General features: G+C 52.8%; 1 protein-coding gene across 1 annotated transcript in view; it reads left to right on the top strand.

Moving 5' to 3' along the window:
* RPH3AL (rabphilin 3A like (without C2 domains)) overlaps positions 1-21,838 on the top strand; it is a 134,408-nt gene that overhangs the window by 107,280 nt on the left and 5,290 nt on the right. The window contains 2 exon segments of the mRNA XM_078437573.2: positions 1,120-1,294; positions 21,343-21,456. Coding sequence (XP_078293699.1) covers positions 1,120-1,294; positions 21,343-21,456 — 289 coding nt within the window.

The raw sequence follows: 21,838 nt of genomic DNA, 5'->3' as shown, positions 1-21,838 counted from the left end.
TATCCCACAGAACTAATATACAGAGGAAGTTTGAGGATTAGGAAAATCTGTCCTAGAGAGAATCAGGGCAGACTCTGGCCTTCTGATTTTATTGATGAAGTGCAGATTCTGCCTCAGAAGGTCAGGGACAAACCTTGAGATTCTATGTATATTGTTTTACATTTTATTTATTTATTTATTTATTTACTTATTTATTTATTTATTTAATCAATCAATCTCTACACCCAACGTGGGGCTCGAACTCAAGACCCTGAGATCAAGAGTCGCATCCTCTTCCAACTGAGCCATCCTGGCCTTCTGATTCTCTTTTTTGAGTAGGGAACTTGGTCCACTGGTTGTAAAGCTTCCACGTTTGTCAGATGGGGGGAGGGGGGGTGGCGGTGACAATGATGGTTGTGCACATCAGGTCTGTTGAGTGACTGCGCCCCGCCGTACACTGGCCAGCGGAGCCTTAACATTCGTTTGAGAGTCTAGTCCTCATGGCTGCTCCGTGAGATGGATGCTGTTCCTGCATTCCACCTACTGGTGATGAAACTGGGGATCTGGAAGGTTGACGTGTCCAAATCTCACAGCTGAGGGATGACGGATCCAGGGTTCAAACCCAGGGCCGTCTGCTCTGAACCGCTAAGGCTCGCTCTTCTCTGAGAAGGTCACATTCCTTCACACTCTCCCACTCCTCTTACTAAATACCCTGAAAGTATTTCCTTCAATGGCAAAGAGGTTATAGAGCGCTTGGTGTTTTGTGAAGTAGGCATTAAGGGTTCAGGAATCTCACTTGCTGCTCTGAATTCTAATCTGGGGCCCTCTGGGGCCTGGGCCCTCCCTGAGCCTTCACAGAGCTAGACTCATCCCTGGGAAGCTCTGGGTCCAGTACTGTGCTGTCACCCAGCCCCCCGCCCCCCATGTCTTCTAGCCTCTTGTCGCTTGCTCTGCCCCAGAGCCTCAAGGGAAGGGGCAGGTGACAGGGAGGCAGGTGGCACCCCTTGAGCACCCTCTAGATGCCCACCAGGCTGAGCACTTTCCAACTTTGCAACAGGAGAGGCAGGCGGGCCCGTGCGGGAGCATGGTGCAGGGAGCTGCTCTGTGTCCCTCGCTCTAAGCAAATATCACCCCTGCCAGGTCTGGAAGAGGTCAGGGGCCTGGTTCTACCGAGGGCTCCCTAAGTACATCCTGCCACTGAAGACCCCCGGCCGGGCCGATGACCCCCACTTCCGACCGTTGCCCATGGAGCCCACCGAGCAAAAGCCCAGAAGCACCGAGACGAGCCGCGTCTACACGTGGGCCCGAGGGAGAGGTAAGTCCCCCTCGCTCCCTCTCCCAGGAGAGCAGCTGTCACAGTCCAGCTGTCAGCCAGCCGCCAGTGCCACAGGCACCAGGCCAGCGTCTGCCACACCCTCCGTGTAGCTCATGCTGGTGCTCTGTCCCCGAGTGCCTCCAGCTCCCCCGCCTGCACCCACGTGGGCACCTTAGCACAGTGACGGCTTGCAGGGGGAGGGTCCGCCAGAGGCTGATTCCCAAACAGGCACCAGTTTGGGGGTGGGGATGCCACGAGCCCTCGGATCTTTGCGGAAATGTGACAGCCGTTGGGGTTTTTGGCAAAGTATCGAAATGTGTCTTTCCGAAGCTGGCCTGTACCCTCTCTTCTCGGACCCGTCTCGCGTCCCGGGAAGGGCGTCCCGGGACGTCCTTGGTCCTAATGAGCAAAATGACTTTGCGCCCAGGGCACTTTGGTATTTGTGGAGGCCGTGCTGCCGTGGCCAGCATCAGAAGGGGTGCTCGGCCCCACTGGTGATAATGGCACCTGCTGCGGTAGGTGGCCCTCCATGGCTCACACAGCACTTCTACGTTCGTGATTTTGTTTCAAAGTTGCAGAGGCAGTCCGGGCAGCCATTTAGTAGCCCTGTTTGATAGACGTGTAGCCTGAGGCCCAGAGGGAAGGATGGACTTCCTGAGCTGCTGTATGGCAGAGCTGGGACCAAAAGGCAGGGTCTTGTGCTCTGGGCCCTGTCAGGGTACCTCTGTGCCCCTCTGGCCCAGGGAGGAGTTGCAGCCCGGAAACAGAATGTTGCTTTGAGGGGTTGGGGAGGGGAGGCCCCGAGGGCCCTCCCCGCCCTGTCTGCTCAGCATCCGCACGGCACACATGTTCACACGCACACGTGTGCACACACACACCCCTGGGAAGGGCAGAGCCCCCATTCCTCAGCCACGCAGACACAGATGGCCTTTTAATTACGTGGGCGAGGCGGCCAGTGGCCCACACGCTTGCCGTTGGCACGGCTTATTAACTGCCTTTGTGCTGCGGCCAGGCCACGCCATGTAGAGGCCCCCATGTGAGCTTGGTGTCCCTCCGAAGACTGGGTCACAAGCCTCCAGGCTCCCAGAGCACGAGGCAGCACATCCTTCACGCCAAGGCTCCGGGCCAGTGCATCGCAGCCCTGTGATGATCCACATTTTAGTACCAGGCAGGGAGAGGTGGCCCAGACAGATGACTTCTGTGTCTCACTGTGGGCACCAGAAAGGTGAGGGCTGATGGCCCCAAGCTGGTTGGGGAGGCCCAGGAGGTGTCTGCATGTACCCAGGGAAGGCGTACATCGGGAGTGCATGGGGTACATGTGGTGGGCAGACTGAACTTGAGGAAACCCACAGTCCTGCGAGGAAGGAAGAATAGGAGCTGGTGGAGGAGGCAAAGGAGGCACAGCTGGGGACGTAGGAGGAAAGCTGAGAGGTTCTGCGTCACAGGGGTTTGTAAGCAGGGGCCACAAACAAGCCAACTGTCCCTGAACTGCTTCCGAGCCTGATCCCATGGTTGTCCTCGCCGATTAGCCTGTGCAGAAGCCAGGATCTGTGCTTTCTGGCTGAGTTTGGGTCCCCTGGCCATCCCAGAAACGGCTGTGTACTCACCGAGGCACTCGGGTGGCTACGGGATAGTTGTGGGAGATCAGAGTCCCGAGCCAGTCGCAGCCATCCGCAGCATAGCTGGTCCAGAGCCTGGGGGCAAGGGGAGGTCAGCCCCACGCCAGCCCTTCTTTGGCTTCCTCCTGGTCGGTATACATGGCCTGGAAGTCAAGTCTGCAGCAACCTCGGGGGAAAGGTCTGCCTTACCTGTCTGGGAAGCCCCCCAACCTGCCAGGGGGCCGCTGCCTCAGTCCTGGTTCCTTCTCAAGCTGGGCTCGAGGCTGTCAGACTCCTAGCCGCAGACAGCCCCCAGTCAGCAGCCTTGCAAATCTGGCATAGGGACGTCACTGGACCTTTCCTTCCAGACCACTGATGACTGGGGAACCATTGAGCGTTTCTTGAGCTCCAAGAGTCGCCTCCCCTCCCCAGCCCAACCATCAGCAGTGCCCAGGTGCTAGGCAGCTGGCTGGGGTTAGAACTATAGTCTGAGGTCTAGTTTAGAGCCTATCTGGGAAGCCCAGCCCTTATAGCACCCTATTCAGCCACAGCTGAGCTCAGGGCCAGGCAGAAATGGAGTGGCCAGCATTGGGGTGTGGACTCCTCTGCCTGTTTGAATCCATTGCTCATTTTGTATTAAGTGGTTTATTTTCTCCTTGATTTATAGATGCTGCTTATAAGTTAGGGATGTTAGATGGCTTGCAAATGTTTTCCTCCTTGACTTTCCGTTTCTTTCGACCCCAGCCTTTACTCACACTATTCTGCCATTCAAAAACGACTTCTCTTCATTTTTGTCAAGTCAAGTGTGTCTTTCATTGTTTCGTGGTGTCTAGGTTTCCCATGTTGCTTTGAAATGCCTTCCTCTCCAAAGTTAAAAAAAGATACGCTAAATAAAAAACCTAATGAGAATAAGGAAATTACTTACATATGAGGAAATTACCAAAGAAGAAACAAAACCCAACACCAAATATTATATTCACTGATAAAGCACCAAAGCCGTGTTCTATCGAAATGCAAGTCAAGAATACCCCCATCACCACCATCATTTGACAGTATTTTGTAGTATTTAACTAATGCAATAAGGCAAGAAAATAAAATAGTCTGTTACTATTAGAAAAGAGAAATTTTCTTACTGACAGATGATATGCTTACATGTCACGAAAACCCAAGAAAGCCTGCTAAAACACCCACTAGGATTAATAAGAGAATTTGGGAACTGACAGGATGCAAAGTAAAAGTACACAAGTACAAATCAATAGTTTACTCTGTGCTGACTAATTAGAAGGAAAAATGGGAAAATTCACTCATAATTGCAGCAAAAATTACAAAATGCCTAGAAGCAAATTTTGAAAGAGAATTACAGGTCCAACATGAAGACAATTATAGAATCTTACCAAAGGACAAAAAGTAAGACACAGAGAGGCAGACAAAGATTTTGGTCCCTCCAAATTAGTTAAGTGTAACAATTCCTATCTGATTCCCAGTGGAGTCTTTAGAAAGGAATGGACTCAAATGTTCCGTTATCCATTGGAGAAACAAAATGTGGCATAGTCATGTAGTGACATATCAGTCGGCCTTGGGGCACCAGAGTGGCTCAGTGGGTTAAGTGTCCGTCTGACTTCGGCTCAGGTCATGATCTCTCGATTAGTGAGTTTGGGCCCTGAGTCTGGCTCCGTGCTGACAGCTTGGAGCCTGGAGCCTCCTTCAGATTCTGTGTCTCCCTCGCTCTCTGCCCCTCCCCCACTCACTCTCTGTCTCTCTGTGTGTCTCTCAAAAATGAAGAAACGTTTAAAAAAAATTTTTTTTAAGAAATATTAGTCAGCCTTAAAAAGGGTTGAAATACTGACACCAGTTACAATACAGATGAACCTTGCAGACTTTATGCTAAGTGAAAGAAGCTAGAGACAAAGGCTATGTAGTATATTATTGTAATTACATGAAATGTTCGGAACAGGCAAATCCATGGAGACAGAAAGTAGATTCGTGACTGCCAGGGGCTGGGGAGAGGGGAAACGGAGTGATTGCTGATGGGTACAGAGAACATGTGATGAAGATGTTCTGGAAATGGACAGTGGTGATAATTGCACGACTTAATGAATATTCTAAAAACCACAGAATCATATGCTTTCAAAGGGTGAATTTTATGGTATGTGAGTTATATTTCAATTTAACAAAATGTGGTTTTTTATTTTATATTTTTTTTAATTTTATTTATTTATTTTGAGAGAGGGAGAGAGATGGGGGAGAGCATGAGCAGGGGAGGAGCAGAGAGAGAGAATCCCAAGCAGGCTCCACACTGTTAGCCCACGGCCTGACACAGGGCTTGAACTCACAAACCGTGAGATCATGACCTGAGCCGAAATCGAGGGTAGAGTCAGAAGCTTACTCAACTGAGCCACCTGGGTGCCCCAAAAATGTGTTTTTCTTTTTTAAGAATTATTTTATTTTGCGAGAGAGAGAGAGACAGCTCAGGTGATAAGGGAAGAGGGACAGAGGGAGACAGAGAGAATGTTAAGCAGGCCCCATGCCCAGCGCAAAGCCTGATGTGGGGCTCCATCCAATGACCCTGGGATCATGACCTGAGCGGAAATCAAGAGTTGGGACACTCAACTGACTAAGCCACCCAGGTGCCCCAGAATGTTTTTTTTTTTTTAAAGAATGGCAAGGTAGTTTATTCATTTTTTTGCATAAACTTTTTTTTTTACTTTATTCTTTTTTTAATTTTATTTTTTATTTTTTAAAATTTACATCCAAATTAGCATATAGTGCAACAATGATTTCAGGAGTAGATTCCTTAGTGCCCCTTCCCCATTTAGCCCATCCCCCCTCCCACACCCCCTCCAGTAACCCTCTGTTTGTTCTCCATATTTATGAGTCTCTTATGCTTTGTCCCCCTCCCCATTTTTATATTATTTTTGTTTTCCTTTCCTTATGTTCATCTGTTTTGTTTCTTAAAGTCCTCATATGAGTGAAGTCATATGATTTTTCTTTCTCTGATTGACTAATTTCATTTAGCATAATACCCTCCAGTTCCATCCACGTAGTTGCAAATGGCAAGATTTCATTCTTTCTGATTGCCGAGTAATACTCCATTATCTTCTTTATCCATTCATCCATCGATGGGACATTTGGGCTCTTTCCATACTTTGGCTATTGTTGATAGTGCTGCTATAAACATTGGGGTGCCTGTGTCCCTTCGAAACAGCACACCTGTATCCCGTGGATAAATGCCTAGTATATTCATTTTTGGGGGTGGGGGGAGGGAGGGAGGGAGAGAGAGAATGGGGGAGGAGCAGGGACGGAGAGAAAAAGAATCCCAAGCGGGCTCTGCACTGTCAGCACAGAGAGCCCGAAGCTGGGCTTGAACCCACGAACCGTGAGATCATGACCTGAGCCGAAAGCAAAAGTCGGATGCTTCACCAACTGAACCACCCAGGCGCCCGAAGAATGGCAAGTTGTAGAAGGAGCTGCCTGACCAAATAAAGCTTATTCTGAAGGTACTATAATCAATACAATTGTATAGCATTGTCACCAGAATAAATAGAATATTTACTTATAGAATAAATAAATAGATTAGTAGAACAGAATAGAGAAATAAGAGATCTAAGGACGTATGGAAGCTGAACATAGGTAGTTTTTCAATTCACTGGGAAAATAACAGGTTTATGTCACAACTGAAATTAGCATAATTAGATTTCCACCCCGTTCCATGTGTATTCAGAAACACGCTGCAGGTAGATTAAAGATCTAAATGTTAAAAATAACACAGAGAATGTATTAGAGAAAGATCAGAAGCGGTTTTGCCGCTATGTTATCTCAAAGAGAGCCGGCGAGGCTGAGGCTGTGGGACCTGCAGCCGGTTGACTGACTACCTGACTGGCTGCCCTCTCCCTCTTCTTGACACGGGCTGTTGATTTGGGCCAAGAACTTGCCCACAGACCCCTTGGTAAGCCCTCTCCCAGCTCGTTTATGGCAGGACATCCGTTGTTTCCCCAGGATGGGGCGGGGAATGGTGCGGCCTGAGTGGCCCCGGCTGCGATCTGCGTGCCTCTGGGAGACTGCGCAGTCCCACCTGCTCAACCTAAATGGAGAGCGCTCCATGCTGCTTCCCCGGGCAGGCCACTGCTCCAAGTTGACGGCAGCAATGAATACAGCCAGCTTTGGCACCCTCCTGGGTCTCTCTGTTCCCCTGTGAAATGGAAGGTGTAAGATGTGGAACCAGTACTATGGGTTCTTGGGTCTTAATCCCTTTAGAGCCAGGCCCACGTCTTCCGTAGACTTCTTTCCTTTGAGCTGGATTCCCACCGTTGGGCCAAGTGCAAAGATATTTGCTGGTGGTAGGGGTGGTGGGTGCCATATTAACCTGGCATATCTGGGTAATAAGAGCTTCCTTTTTTTTTTTTTTTTTTTGCCACATGCTAGAAAATTTAGGGAAGGCACCTGTCGCTTTGGTTCAGCAGCTCGGTGATGTCAGGACAGATGTCTTTATAATTCTTGCTCTTTCCCCCGTGGTCACAAGATGGTTGCTGCGGTTCTAGCCATTAGTCACTCTCTACAAAGAATGGAAGAAAGGTCAAAGGGAGACGGGGCATTGGATGAGCCTAATTCCGTTTAAGACCTAGACAGAGAGCCGAACTGATCTGACTGAAGTCATTACCTGTGGAAATTATTCTGATAGGATTTTGTGCTTCTCTGCCTCCAATGGCAAGAATCCTTAATATGATGAAGCTTCTTATTTTCTTCAGCCCGCAGTGATCTGACTGAGGCAACATTGCCCTGGACCTGCTTAATGGTTGGTCTACACCAGCTTGCCCCTCTGGGGCTGAGCCCCTGAAATTGGGGACCTGAAGCCCTGAGTCTAGAGTCCATGCATTGGTCAAAGGGCTTTCTAGGATATGTGCACTTTTCTCAGATGGGAGCCAGAGAGCTAGGGTTCCTGGGAGACCGACCCCCGGATTGGTAAGGCTTTGCTTACCTGCCTCTGCCTGGGAGCCTGGGGCTGGGAAGGTGGGAGAGCACCCCTTGTGTGAAGCCTTCATCACTGCCCTGTGGCCTGGCCAGACTCTGGAGGACTTTTCATATTTCACTTCCACCCTAGTCACCATAAAGCCTTACCCACGGGGTATAAACAGCCATTTCCTCCATACTCCATCCCCCCAGAGATGGCAGAGAAACCTCGATGGGCCAAAAGGCCCCTGGCTGAGGCACAAGCAGACCTCTACAGCTCCCATGGCTGTGAGGCAAGTTCACTTTCCCGTCTCCGCTGAGGCCAGGGTCACCGTCCCTCTCCAGGGTCCTCCTACCTCCAGCCCCCTGGCATCCCCTACGAACAGAGCACAAGCTTCCTAGATGGATTTGAACAGATTTACACACAGGTTAACTTCAAGGTCTGTTCCAGAAAAGTACTTCAAGGTTTTGGATTTGTTCCAGTTGGACAGTTTTGAGAAAAACAGAGGGGTTTCATTGCTACTTCATTGGTTCACTAAATTTTAAACGATTTTTTAAAAAATCCTCAACTGTGGTTCTGTTGGCAGTCTAGCGAAAGCAAGCTTCAGGATTGTTTGGGTTGAACAGTCTGGTTCAGATCAGGCTACCCATGTTTACCCTGGGCCACCCTTCCGGAATGACCCCGGCTGACCCGCCTGTGCCACCACGTCCAGTATACTGGGTGCTGTGTTGGCCACAGCCAGAGTTCTGTGGCTCACGGTCATTATCTCATCTGATGCTCAGACAGCCTGTGGGGCAGCTGCGGACAGCAAAAGTGGTTCTTCATGATGGACGATCCGACCTGTATAGGCTACAGCCCAGAGGTGTCTGAGTCCCAGCCCATCCCCCTCCCCTCTGAGTTCAACACAGAATAAACCGTTGCCCAAATCACCACACGCACCAGCTGTCCCCTTTCAGACTTGGCAAGAGGATTTTGGTCACCGGGAACAGAGCCCACCACCAAAGGCAGCCCCTGTACAGGCATAGCCACCAGGCTGCTGGGAAGGTCTGTCTCCCAGAAGCAGGGAAGGAGACAAGGCTTGCAAGACCTGTGAGGTGGAGGAGTGTGGCAGCGGCTGCTCCTCCTTCTCAGGGAGCTCTTGGATCAGCTGGGTCCCCTAGCCTCACATCTGCACGCCCTTCCTCTGGCCCCGCTCTCGGGACCCCGTGTCCACACTCAGCGCAGAGGTGATTGGCCCGACTCACTCCTACCTGGGCTGTCCCTGTTGCACCTAGCCTGTACCCCATCAGATATAATAGGTGGCGTGGCTAGCTAGGACTGCCCTCCCGCAAAGCAGAGCTGGGACAGAGCAGGGGGTTTGGGTCTCTTGCTCAGGAGCCACTGAACCCCAGAATGGGGTGTTTTGTGTCTGACATGGTAGCAAGTTCCCTGTCACCGGGAGCATTCAAGCAGAGGCTGGATATTATAGTAGAGCATATTGGATACTTTATATTATAGAGGATACTGTGCTTTAGAAACTGGGGGAAACTCACTAGGGGCTCGTTACTGTGTGTCCAGAATCTGCCCCCATATTGTGACCGGGGCTGGGGAGATGGGGATGCATTCTACGGCCCAGGGTCAAGAAATCCACATGACCCTCCAAAGTGTTGAACCAGAGACCTCTGTCTCGTTAGTGCAGAGCTGCAGCCGACGGGGCTAATAAGCAGTTCCGTGGCAGCCGTTTTTCCATCAAACGCATATGCTGTTTCCTGACTTCTTAACGCAGTGTGCTATTTATACCAGTAGATCCATTCATTCTTAATGAGCCACGGTTGTGGATTGTAAAATGTTTTATTTTCATACAGGATTGCTCACTGCCCAGAGCCAGCTGTTGCTATGCCACCTTCCTTCTTTCCCCAGTCCTAAGAAATTGGCATTTTGGAAGCTCCTCAGAGCGCTCAGCTGCCCTCTCCCACCTCCTGCTCACCCCCCAGTGTTTCCCCAGCAGACTCTGGCCTTGGCATTTCTGTCACGTTGGCCTGGACGTGGTGCATGAACTCCCTGCAGCCTTCGGAGCAGCTGGGAGTGTGTGCTATGGGCAGAGGGGTCAGGCTGGCTGAGGCGTGGAGGAGGCAGAGGACAGCAGAGCAGGAGGGCATCCGTGTTGGGAAACGGGATGCCATCTGTCCGCCAAGGGTTGGACACGCGCCGGTGTTAGAGGTCGCAAACTGGTGAAGCAGTGACTCGATCTGGCTCCCTGCTTTATGGTCACCGATAACTTTTTTAAACATGGAAAATCCTCATTAAAAAGAACATGGGGGGCGCCTGGGTGGTTTAGTCAGTTAAGCGTCCAACTTCGGCTCAGGTCACGATCTTACGGCTCGTGAGTTCAAGCCCCACGTTGGGCTCTGTGCTGACAGCCCAGAGCCTGGAGCCCGCTTCCGATTCTCTGTCTGCCTGTCTTTCTGTCCCTCCTCCACTCACGCTCTGTCTCACTCTCTCTCGAAAAAAAAAAAAAAAAGTGAAATTCTGGCTTCTTTTTTGAAAATCAGGAAGTCTGCCAGTACTGCCCCCCTCCCTGGAAAAATCGGACAAGCTGAGTCGCAGCTTCCCCTTCACCCTGGCCGCGTGGTCTCTGGTTTGCCACAGTCCCCACCCCTCCCTGTTGTCTCTTGATGCTATGATCATCACGCTTACAGGGTTATTAAGAAGAAAGTGAAATAGTTCTGGTTTCCACATCCCTATGAAAAGAGAGAGAATAGGACTTAGACCAACAGGAACATCTGTTGCAAGAAAAGTGAGCATGCCTCTCTGTGGAAATCGATACTCGTATCCAGAAACGTCGTAAATGGAGCAGAGCAAATATCATGTCCGGCTCGCCTCACCCACTGGCCCCTCCAGCTCACCAGTGGAAGACAGAGCCTGAGCGTGTCACATCCGCGTGTTCCCACTCCTGACCCTGACCCCAGGCTAGGAATGCCGGCTCCTCTTCCTCTCTGAGCCCTGGTTGCCCCATGAGTGGGATGGAGAGACTAGGGGGCCTGGACAGAGTCTGTTCTCTTCCAGCTTTTATCTTCTAGCTCCAAATCCAAGGGAATGAAACTTTCTGGAGAAATGTCTGGCAGGGGGTGAGCCCCGTTTCAGCACTGGCCCTGCCCCTGCACGCACCCGCACGCGTGCACACGAGCCGGGAAGGACTGTTTAGAGAGGAGGGTGGGAGAAGCCGTCTTCCCACCACCTGAGAAGGGCACTGTGGGTCCCTCACTGAACCCCTTGACTCAGGTCTGCATGGGGTCAGTCTGCTGTTCGGGTCCAGGAAATAAGTAAACCAGAAAGAGGCACAGACAGTGCTGTCTGGGGCTTCCACCAGCCATTTGGGGAACTGAATGCCATCCTTCTCCAAAGGCAGGAGAAGGCAGTGGGGAGGGTGCCAAGTTGCCCGAGCCCATGTGGGCCCCACTGGGGCAGACACCCAACGGCCAGCTTCCCATGTGGCCGCCAGCGCTCCGTGCTCTGAGGGCCGGGTCACCGTCTGCCCGTAGGTCTGTGCAGTGAAAGAGGCATGCGTTGGGCCTCAGTGGCGAGTGGCCAAATAAAACCAGCAGCTATTGTAGCCGCGTGGATTGCGTGGTTGCTCACTGCAGGCTGTGCTGGGCGCCGTGCATTCCTCTGACACAGGGGGGCGGGGGTGGGGGGCTGGACTGCTGTCCCATTTTATAGTAGGGCACGGAGAGGTCAAATAACTTGCATCATAACCTCGGTGTGGGCAGAAAGATCCCCTCGGCCTTCGGGAAACTCTGCCCTTTCCCAGGGAAGTGGAGACCTGGCCACCTCTTATGTGGCTGTGTTTTGAAAGAGAAGCCCATGCATACTAATTTGTCTTGACCTTCAGAGCCCTTGGTGAAGCCAAACTCTAGTCCGATGCCAGTGTGGGTGAATGGGGGCGGGGTATCCCCAGAACAGAAGCCCTAATCTTCGGCAAGCTGTGTCGCCCCCACTCCCACGCCCCACTCCTGCCCCAGCAACCCTCCTGCCTGTCCTGGGCATCCTCATTGGCTTGAGGATTGATTTCCCAAGAGCAGAAGGCCCTCATTAGCCACACCACAGAGGTCAGGGCCATGGTTGTCGCTTCTCATTTGCCCAAACCCAGTGACGGTCTCAGCGGATCGGGTGATTCCAGCTGTAAGGTGCTGGGGACTCCCAGCCCCCACTCCCATGGCATCTGAGCCGACAGGAAAGCAGGGCCCTGTCCCCCGAGCCAGCCTCTGGCTTCAGCTCGAATGACGTGCGCAGAGCTCCTGCCGCCGTGGGCCAGGCCAGGGCTGGGCTCCACCTCACGCACACCCTCCCCAGCCGCTCACCTGTCTCACCATATAAACACCTACAACTCAATTCTGCCCACTCTAGATTTCTCAGCCTTTGGGGACCCGGGTAAAGTGAATCACCCTGGGCCCGCCTGCCCTGTCAGACTCTAGTAAAGTCCAAGGAGATAGCATCGCGGCTCCGCTCAGTTCGGAAGCTCTCTCCTGGGGCCGCCTGTCCATCATAGGTCAAGGCCAGCCTCGCAGGCAGGACGAGTTGATTCCTGAGTGCTGGTCTGGGAGTCACAGCAAAGCTAGGAGAGTCTGTCTGCCCGGATCTCCATACAGGACAACAGGACCAGGCCTCTCCTGCCTCACTTGCCTCTGGGTCCCCCTGGGGCTCAGGTAGACCTGGCAGCCCATCCCCCACACCCAGGCTCTGAGCACAGACCCCATGTCCCTGAGCTTCTGCTCAGGTGAGGGAACCAGAAGGACAAACCCAGAAGCTGAGAAGGCTGGAGCCTGAGAGAATGGGACTGAGAGGCCTGGGGAGAGAGAAGGGGGGGGGGGGGGGTGGGAGAGAGAGAGAGAGAGAGAGAGAGAGAGAGAGAGAGATGCAGACCCAGAGACAGACAGACAAAGATGCTGAGAGATGAGACTGGAGAGAGAGAAACTGACAAAAACAGAAAAAGGAAATGAGAGAAAACCCCAGGAAGACCCAGAACACAAAGACATACGACACAGACAAGACGGGGAAAGAAAGATAAGGGGAGCAAAGGCAGACAGAGATTTTTTTAAAACATCGGCAAAAAGGAGGCACAAAGAGACAAAGTAAAGACAAAGGCCCAGAGATCCACAGAGACAGAAGGAGAGAGAGAGCTGTGGTCAGGGACAGAGCAAAGCCGTACTTTGCATCCCAGCAAAGGCAGGAGATATGCACTCACTTTGTTTCTTCTCTGCCGTAAATCAGCAACAATAACCTGCCGCAGAGAAACAGTGCGGACCTCGTGCCCTAGGTGCCTGAGCCTGGAGCCTTTCTTTGAGCCAGCGGGGCTGTCCATGCCCCAAAGAAGCCCACCACTTGGCCTTTGCCCTGCCCGTGGGACACACCAGCCCTAGCATTTCTGTCTAAGTTGTGCCCATTTTTAAGTGCCACCTCTTCCGAGATGCCCTCCCTGACTTCCCTTCTCCCTGAACACTGTCTGCCTCCCCTAGAGAGTATCATGTTCTCGCTGGAGGAAGCTGTCCTTATCATCCATCCATCTCCTGTTCTACCTGGAGCTCCTCCAGCAAGGGCAGGACTACAGGATTTCGGTGCTGGCGACCACATCACTATCGATTTGAAGACTCGTCTTCATTATCCAGTGCCTCCTGTCTGTCTGTGAGTCCAAAGGAGGGAGTTAATTAAAATCAATGGCGAATGAATAAAGAAGCACAGGAAACCCTCCACTCCCCAGTGGTCAATTCCCAGCCTGGTCTGGGCCGTCCCTGCTGATGTCCCTGGTGGCAGCTTGGAAAGGAGACCAAGGAAGGAAGGAAGCCCCCGGGTGTCGCACACTCACCCCGCCCTCTGAGGTTGTCCTGTGATATCCCCACCTCACAGATGAGGAAATGAAGCTCGGGGTGGTCAGGTCACCGAGATCTCCTGGACTCTGGGGTCCAGGAGGGAGGGAGGCAGGCTTTATACCTCTGTGACTTCACAGGACCCATTCCTATGAGGACATCCCCAGCCTTGAGGCTCCCTTTCTCCTTGTCCAGGCTCTGACTCTCTGGAGTCCTAGAGGGAGTTTTCCAAACAAAGGAAGAACCTGTTCCTGTGGCCTGGCCTTGGATTTGAAAGAAGAACAGAGTCTGTGTGAACAGGGCATCCCACCCCCCACCCCCACCCCCACCCAGGCCCCCGCTCACCCCTTGCCCATGACAACCAGCCTCCGACAGCTCCTCCCCTCATTAGTCTGTCCCTGGCTCCGGCTGAGGCCGCCAGCAGCCTGGCTTGTCCCACTTGAGTGTCCTTCAAGGGGGAGGAGGCTGTGAGGAGGCGCCTGCTCTTGGGAAAGTGCGCCCCTTCTGGAGCCGGAGTTGGCTCGCCACCACCTTGCTGACCACCGGTTGGTTCTGCTGTCTCTGTACGGTGCTGTACCCTCTCCTGGGGGGGTGTTTTCAGAAAGCACTCAGCTACTCACTTTGTGCCTGCTTGACTCAAAGCTCAGTGTTGGGGGCTGAGGGAAGGAGCCAGATGCAGATTAAGACGTGGCCCCACCCTCAAGTGTTTCCTGGTACAGGTGGGGAAATCAAGGCAGGCACTTGTAGGAAAAGAAATGCAATGCCAGGCGGTGTCCGAGAGGGGCCAGAAGAGCCGCGCCAGCCGTGGTGGGGAGAGTGAGCAAAGGCCTGTATTCCATCTCTCCTTCTCCGGGGCTGGAAAGACTTTTCCGGTAGAGGCACAATTTAGATGAGTTCCTGGAGGATGAAGTGGAATCTAATTTTTAAAAATATGTATGGTCTCGAATGGCTTTTTTTTTTTTAATATTTATTTTTGAGAGAGAAAGAAACAGAGGGCAAGTGGGGGAGGGGTAGAGAGAGAGGAAGACACAGAATCTGAAGCAGGCTCCAGGCTCCGAGCTGTCAGCACAGAGCCCGACGCGGGGCTCGAACCCATGAACCGTGAGATCATGACCTGAGCCGAAGTCGGACGCTTAACCGACTGAGCCACCCAGGCACGTGTATAGCTCTTTAAACTTACAATGCCTTTTGTCCTCCTTGATCTTTTTTTGGGAGTTATTATTGTCTCCATTTTACAAATGAGAAGATTGGGGTTCAGAGGGATGAAGGTCATTGCCCAGGAGTGTCCAAGGCAGGGCCAAAACTCAACCCTAGATGTCAGGAGTGAACTAGAAGTCTCTCACATTGCAGCGGGCATGTTGGGGAGATAAGGGGAGACCTGGCCTGCCTGGAGGGCAGGACTCCTGAGGGAGCAGAGCCCTTAGGGTGAGGCCAGACTGTGGGGTGCCCTGCCTGCAGGGTGGGGAGGAAAGAACAGAGATCTCAGCAGTAGGTAGGCCTGGGCTCAAATCCCAGCTTGGCCTGCAAAGGGCCCCTGAAGGCGTCTAGTGTTCCCAGTGTCCTGTACATCACAACCTAGGAAGCTCAGCCCCTTGGAAGAGGCCAGGCCACCCCTGTGAGGTTGGCCGGGGCACCGAATACGGTGACCCTGGAGGCCAGCCCTGCACCAGGTGGTGCGGGCCATGAGTTCAGGATGACCCCCTCAAATAAAAAGCTCCTACCATGTTCCAGGCACTGCCTGTGTTACTTTGCTAATGCTCACAGCTCAGAAAAGGACCCATCGGAGCCCATCAGAGTGCATCTCCACCAGCCCGTACCTTCCTCCTGGTACCACCAAACAGAGCCCCAGACTTGGTGGGGTGGGGGGGCGCATCTCAGGGGGATTTCAGCAGCCTGGCCTTGTTTGCAGGTGAGGCAGCCCTCGCCTGTCCCAGGAGGGACAGTTCTGCGACCGCCCTCTGCAGCCTGGTAGGCTGGGTAAGGCTAATTGGGGATGTCTGTGCATTCCCCAGGGCCTTAGCATCTTTCCTTTACGTTAAAAAAAATTATTGTGTTTTTAGTAGGCAAAATTTTCCACCATCTGCTTTGCCTTGGCAGAATGTTTGCTGAAAATATCTCTCTTCCTCTCTAATTCCCCGTAGTTTCTGGGGGCTTTGGGAGCCTCCAATAGAGCAGCAGCTCACAAGTGCCTCCCAAGCTCATGGGCTGTCCTTGTGCCAGGCAGGCGGGTGTTGTGGCCCAGAAGTCCCATCTCCCCACCTCTCAACCAGAGAGGGACCCTGGGGTCTCTCCCCTGATGATACAGAGCTGATCTGAAGTTGAATCCTAGGATTCAGACCCAGTAGCTGCCTGGGTTGGTCTCTGTGTGATGAAGTCCTGAGAGATGCCCACAGTCACAAGGAAAGGTGGTGGCAGAGAAGAGCCAGGAGCCAGGTGCCCCCACCCAATGCAGTGCTGTGAGGTCAAGCGGCCAGCATCCTGCCTGTGCCCTGGACCATCCCGGGCAGGATGGCTTCACAGGACGGCAGCTGCCACACATGTCCTTTGAGGCAATCAGGAAAGACTTTCCAAAAGGGAAGACTTCCCCCACCTCCATGTACCCAAACTCTAAGTTTCCATGGTGACAGTCAAATTGCAAATCCATCTAAGAGTGAGCCAGAAAAAAAAAAAAAAAAAAAAAAAAAAAAAAAAAAAGCTGGCCTATCCCCAGAGAAGTGGGCATGGCTGGCGCTGGGGCTAGCCGCTGCTGAGGATGAGAGCCGAGCAGAGTGGGACACCCTTCTGGGGCATGCTGGGAAAATCTCAGGGATGCCAGTTCCCCGAGCAAGTGGTCCGGGGTCTCAGGCCACCGTGGGGCAGGAGGCCCTCCCTCCTCCCTGCCTCCTGGCAGAGCCCAAGTGAATCCATTTGGCGACTCCTCCTCCTTGGGAGACTAGCGGGACAGTCTTCTCTCTGGTGTTTTCCCATCTTCAATCTGAAAAACGAGGCGTAGGCTGAATACAAGCACTCATCGCCAAGCCATCCTAGACTGTCTTTGGGGAATTCGAAGGGAAAAAATCAGCCTTCAGACACAGTGTTTTGTTGAGGATGGAAGAGCGAGGGCCAAAAGATTTATGAGCCTAAAAGCGTCGTTAATAGACCTGGAAGATTTACGATCACAGCTGCTACGCAGCGAGAAGGGTGGCAACGGCAATCGAATGGCAAATTAGCCAAGGTTTGGGTTTTATGGTGACAGTCGGAGGGGGAGGAAGAAGAAAAACTTCATCCCTTGCTGCTGGAGGAATATTTGGGCAAATGGCGTTTGCGTTGGACCCTGTCCAGGGACATTCTCAGCAGTGTCCTTTTGGTGTGTTTCTTTCCTACTGACAGGAAATGCCAAGGCCAGGCGTGGACGCTGCTGGCTTCTTTTGGTTTCTTTCTTTCAAGTAAAGTTTATTACGGTGGATTAGAATGGGATCGGGTTTGCACTGCAGAGACCTCTTCTAAGCTGAGGCCTGGCCCCGGCTCAAAATCCCAGATGCAATGAGCAAAGATGCACCAGCCAAGGGAGACACAGCCTGAGGGAAGGAGTCTTGTCAGCTGGCCGGTTGTCTGCTCTGTGACACCTTCGTAAATTCACCTGTCATCTGGAACCATTCCCCCCTTTCCATGGCTGTGGGCATCGGGGGTCCATAAAAGGAGACAAAGAACAAGTCAACGGACTAACTTGGGAAACATTTAGTTTTTTCTAAACCCTGCACAGCACAGGCACATGGGAACTGCGTAGCGCGGTGCCTCCCGAACTCTGCCTCCAAAGATTGGATGCTTTGGACAAGACATACCCCTCCCCACAAAAGCTGCTCTCTCAATGTACCACGGCATAGTCCTTCTTACAGTTCAGGCTCACTCCGGGACTCATGTGACCCAACACTGTGCACGTATGACAGACGACACACCAGGGAGGAGGGTAAAGAAGTGGGATAAAGAGCTCACCACCATACATGATCTTGCGATTCATGGGTTCGAGCCCCACATCGGGCTCTGTGCTGACAGCTCAGAACCTGGAGCCTGCTTCGGACTCTGTGTCTCCTTCTCTCTGCTCCCCACCCCCCGCTCACGCTCTGCCTCTCTCTGCCTCTCAAAAATGAATAAACATTTTTTTTTTTAATTAAAAAAACAAAAAACTCACCACCATAACCTGAGTCCTGGACACCCTTTCCCATCGTCTCCTTTGGAGCTCTCGGTATTTTGTGCCCTTTGTCATCTGTGCATTGGATTGAGGCACTGTTTCAAGATCAGGGAGCCACAAGTCCCCCAGGCCCCCGCTGCCCCAGCCCCATGCCCCCTCCCTGCTGGCCCAGAATTATGAAGATCGTGCATATGAAACATCAGAGAGATGGAACGTTCCAGGTCAAGAAGAATGAGATTACCCATAAGCATCTCTGCCAGAGACTTGGGGAAGCCAATGTGGAGATCAGTCCCCGCTCCCCTCAGGGACTTCCTCTCTGCTCAACAGGCTGCCAGACCCCCTGCCATGGAGGGGCAGAATCCTCCCTGATTCCTTTGCAGCTGCCCCAGGGGAGACAGGGAGACACAGGGGGCTGCTGGCTGCTTCCTGCCCACTTCCCACTCCCTTTGTCTGGAGACCCGCAGGGTTGGTGTTTAGTCACTTTAGTCAGGCTGAGTCAAAAATACGTCAATGCTTATAAATCCAACGCCCATGAGGTTCGGTCAGTGGAGTCGTGATCAGAGAAACCCAGTCCGGGACCTGCAAAGCAATGGCAAACTCAATTAGGCCGTTGCATTTCTCAAATACTATGAAGGGGCATATGGACCACAACCCCTCTGAGTTCCCAGCTCCTTTTGAGTCTACGTCACAAAAGCCCAAAGAGCCAAAGCAGAACTCTTTCTTGAAGGCCAGGAGGGAAAGAGAGCAGAAAAAGGAAACTCCTTGAGCAGATAAAGGAAGGAAAAGCTGGGAACTGCCACGTTGACGTCACTCTCGCCCCACCCACACGGGTCAGGCTGTGCAGGAAAAGTTCACCAGCCTCAATCAGGGGTGCACTTTGGCCCCTGCCCTCCAGGAGCCTGGGGGTCCGCTGGGGGAAAGACACACGCACACCGAAAGCCGAGAGTGGCTATACCAAAATGCGTCAGGTATTCAGCCAGTCAGGCGCGGGTGATTGGGGGAGATGGTGTCCAAAAGGAGCCGGGAGAGGGGTGTCCGGCTGGCGCAGTCAGTAGAACATGTGAGTCTTGATCTCGAGATTGTGAGTTCGAGCCCCACATTGGGGGTAGAGATTACTAACTAAATAAACAAAAAGGAGCCAGGAGAAGAGCCATGGGCAGGGCGTTCTGGGCAGCGGGAAGTGAGTAACCACAGGAGGTACCAACTGGCAGTTTGGTAGGAACTCTGAGTGGTGTGGAGAAGCCTGGGCAAGAGAGCAGATTGTGCAGGATGCAGCTAGAGAAGTAGACAAAGATCAGGAGCATGGGCTTGCAGGTTACAGGGAACGCCTAAAGAGGGACGAGCTAGGATCTGTGTGTTAGCTGGAGTGTTCCCCTCTGCGCAGACGGACGTGCCTGAAGGAGGGGCCCGGGTGGGAAGTTATTGAGGGAGACCAGACCGGAGACCCTGAGGCCCTGAGCTAGGCAGGGGCCGTGACCGATAGCGAGCAGGCCACTGATTGGAGAACCATTTAGGAGGTGAAACTGGCATAATGTGGCGATGAGGGGGAGAGAAGAGCTCTGCTATGGAAGCTGCAGGGTTGAGAATCTCTTGATTATGGTTGGCCAGCTCCATCCCCCTCTGGTTGCCGAATTCTGTGGACCCGTGACTCCCTTTGCTGAAAGGTGACCCAGGCTGAAAGCACAGAGGCTTTCCAGAAGGCCTGAGATCTGGCTAGAAGCTACATGGCTTAGGTCCTGCCGCTGCTGCCCCGCCCCTGTGCCCGCTCTGGGTTTCCCTGCGTGACCAGGCTGGTCTTCCTGCGGGCTCTTGGTGCCACCTCAGGATCCCCCTCTGCAAGTTGCTCCTCAAGCAGCCCAGCTGGTCAGACGCAACCTATGAGCCACCGCTGGCATAGACTGGTTTTATTTCCAGTCCCGTGTCCCGCCAGACAAGTCCCAATGGCACGGGGCTGATTGGCAGATAATGCTGTCTAGGCACCTGGCATAGTGCCGGGCAGAGGACGCCCAGCCCCTCCAACCCTCCCTCTGGAACCAGGTGTCTTGTACTCTCTGGCCAGGCACACTGACTCTTTAATGTTTATTTATTTTTGACCGGGGCGGGGGGGGGGGGGGGGGAGGGGGGAGGGGCAGAGACAGGGAGACACAGAATCCGAAGCAGGCTTCAGGCTCTGAGCTGTCAGCACAGAGCCCGACCCTGGGCTCGAACTCTGCACGGCGAGATCATGACCTGAGCTGAAGTCGGACGTTCAACCGACTGAGCCACCCAGGTGCCCCAAGGCACACTGACTCTTACCCCATCCACAGAGTCAGTCACCTGTGAGAGCTACTTACCTGTGATCCCAAACCTTTCTGTGCTGTTGTACTTGGTATTAGAATTACATCATTTAATTAAATGTTACATAAACTGATGAAAAGAGCCAGAAAAGACAGTCATTTCATTAAAACCAGGACTTTGGAAAGTCTTGATAGAAACTACTTGCTTAAAAAAGCTATTGAATCAGGTGTGGGCAGGACGACTGTAAAAGGCAGGAGAAAGAAATGGAAAAAACAGAGACGGATTCTGCACTCCTCCTGCTTTGCCAGTGTCTTTAAGCTGTGCTCCAGTTTAAAGAAACTGAACCCGGGGATCACAGTGCAGTATGGATGCAGCTTAGACATGGAAGATTGTGTGGGCCCATCTCAAAGAAGCACCCACCCCTACATCAAAACATTGGCGGATGGACGTACGTTTCTGTGCTTAAAATGAAAATGGAGGGGTGCCTGGGTGGCTCAGTCGCTTAGGCGTCTGACTCTTGATTTCGGCTCAGGTCACGATCTGGCAGTTCGCGGGATCGAGTCCTGCATCAGGCTCTACACTGGCAGCGCATAGCCTGCTTGGGATTCTCGCTCTCTCCTCTCTTTCTACCCTGTGTGCATGTGCACACGCTCTCTCAAAATCAACTTTAAAAAAATTAAAATAGAATGTTCAGCCTCTGAATGTATCCTGTATTATGACTCCCACTGTTGATTAACCAGCCAAATATGGTCCCATTTAGTCCAGAAAAGATTTCTGGACACAGTAGGTGTCCGCCATGAGAGCTCCCTCTCCTCCCCTCTCCTGGGACTCCAATCCCATCAGCCTGGCTCCCTTCTGCACTCACAGGGCCCCAGTGCGAGTTACTGGATGAACTGGGATGAGAGCCGAGGCCTGCTGACTTCCAGTTCATTTCTTCCAGTAAAATCAGAGTGGTCACAAACACAGGGTGTGGAGCCAGCCTGCTAGGGAACTAATCCCAGCTCTCCCACTTACTGCCTTGAGCGAGGGCCTCGGTTTCCTCACGTGTGAAACGAAGGTAACCCTGTCTTCCAGGGGTTGTTGTGAAGCATCCGTGAGTTAGCATATGTGAAAGTGCTGGCAGAGGGGAGGCCTGCCCTGGCCCCTCCAACCTGCATGCCTGCTGGTAGTGACCAGTAGTGGTAACCTCCTATGCTGGTGTCTGTTCTTTCCAGTGGTTTCCAGTGACAGTGACAGTGACTCGGATCTCAGCTCCTCCAGCCTGGAGGACAGACTCCTTGCGACTGGGGCGAGGGCCCCCAAAGGTGACAAACCCCAGAGGGAATCAGGTAAGCATAGCCAGTACACTGCTCCTTTCCAAGGCCCCGGGTGCAAGTGGCTTCGCTGCTTCCTCGGGCTATGGCTCCCCAGCAGGTGTCTATGGAGTTGTTCTAGATCAGGGAGGAGAAGTGGGCCTGGGGCTGGGATGCTTCAAGCTGAAGCGCTAGCACCACTGCAGAGCAGGAGGAAAAAGAGCCCCAGGTGTATGTGCAGGGGCGGGGCAAGGAGGGCGGATCTAGCCAACCTGCCTGCACACCCAGAATTCCTCCCCAAGCTCACTGCAAGCTTTCCCAAGATGAGACTGTGCCTTGTGAGTGACGACAGTTGCAAAAATCAGGTACGAAGTTCTTTGGGCTCAGCTCTGCCGTGAAACTACAGTGGGGCCCTAAG

This window comes from Panthera onca, chromosome E1 (genome assembly GCF_046562875.1).
Source record: "Panthera onca isolate mPanOnc1 chromosome E1, mPanOnc1 haplotype 2, whole genome shotgun sequence".
In the NCBI taxonomy this organism is placed as follows: Eukaryota; Metazoa; Chordata; class Mammalia; order Carnivora; family Felidae; genus Panthera; species Panthera onca.
This window is presented reverse-complemented; position numbering and strand designations above follow the sequence as displayed.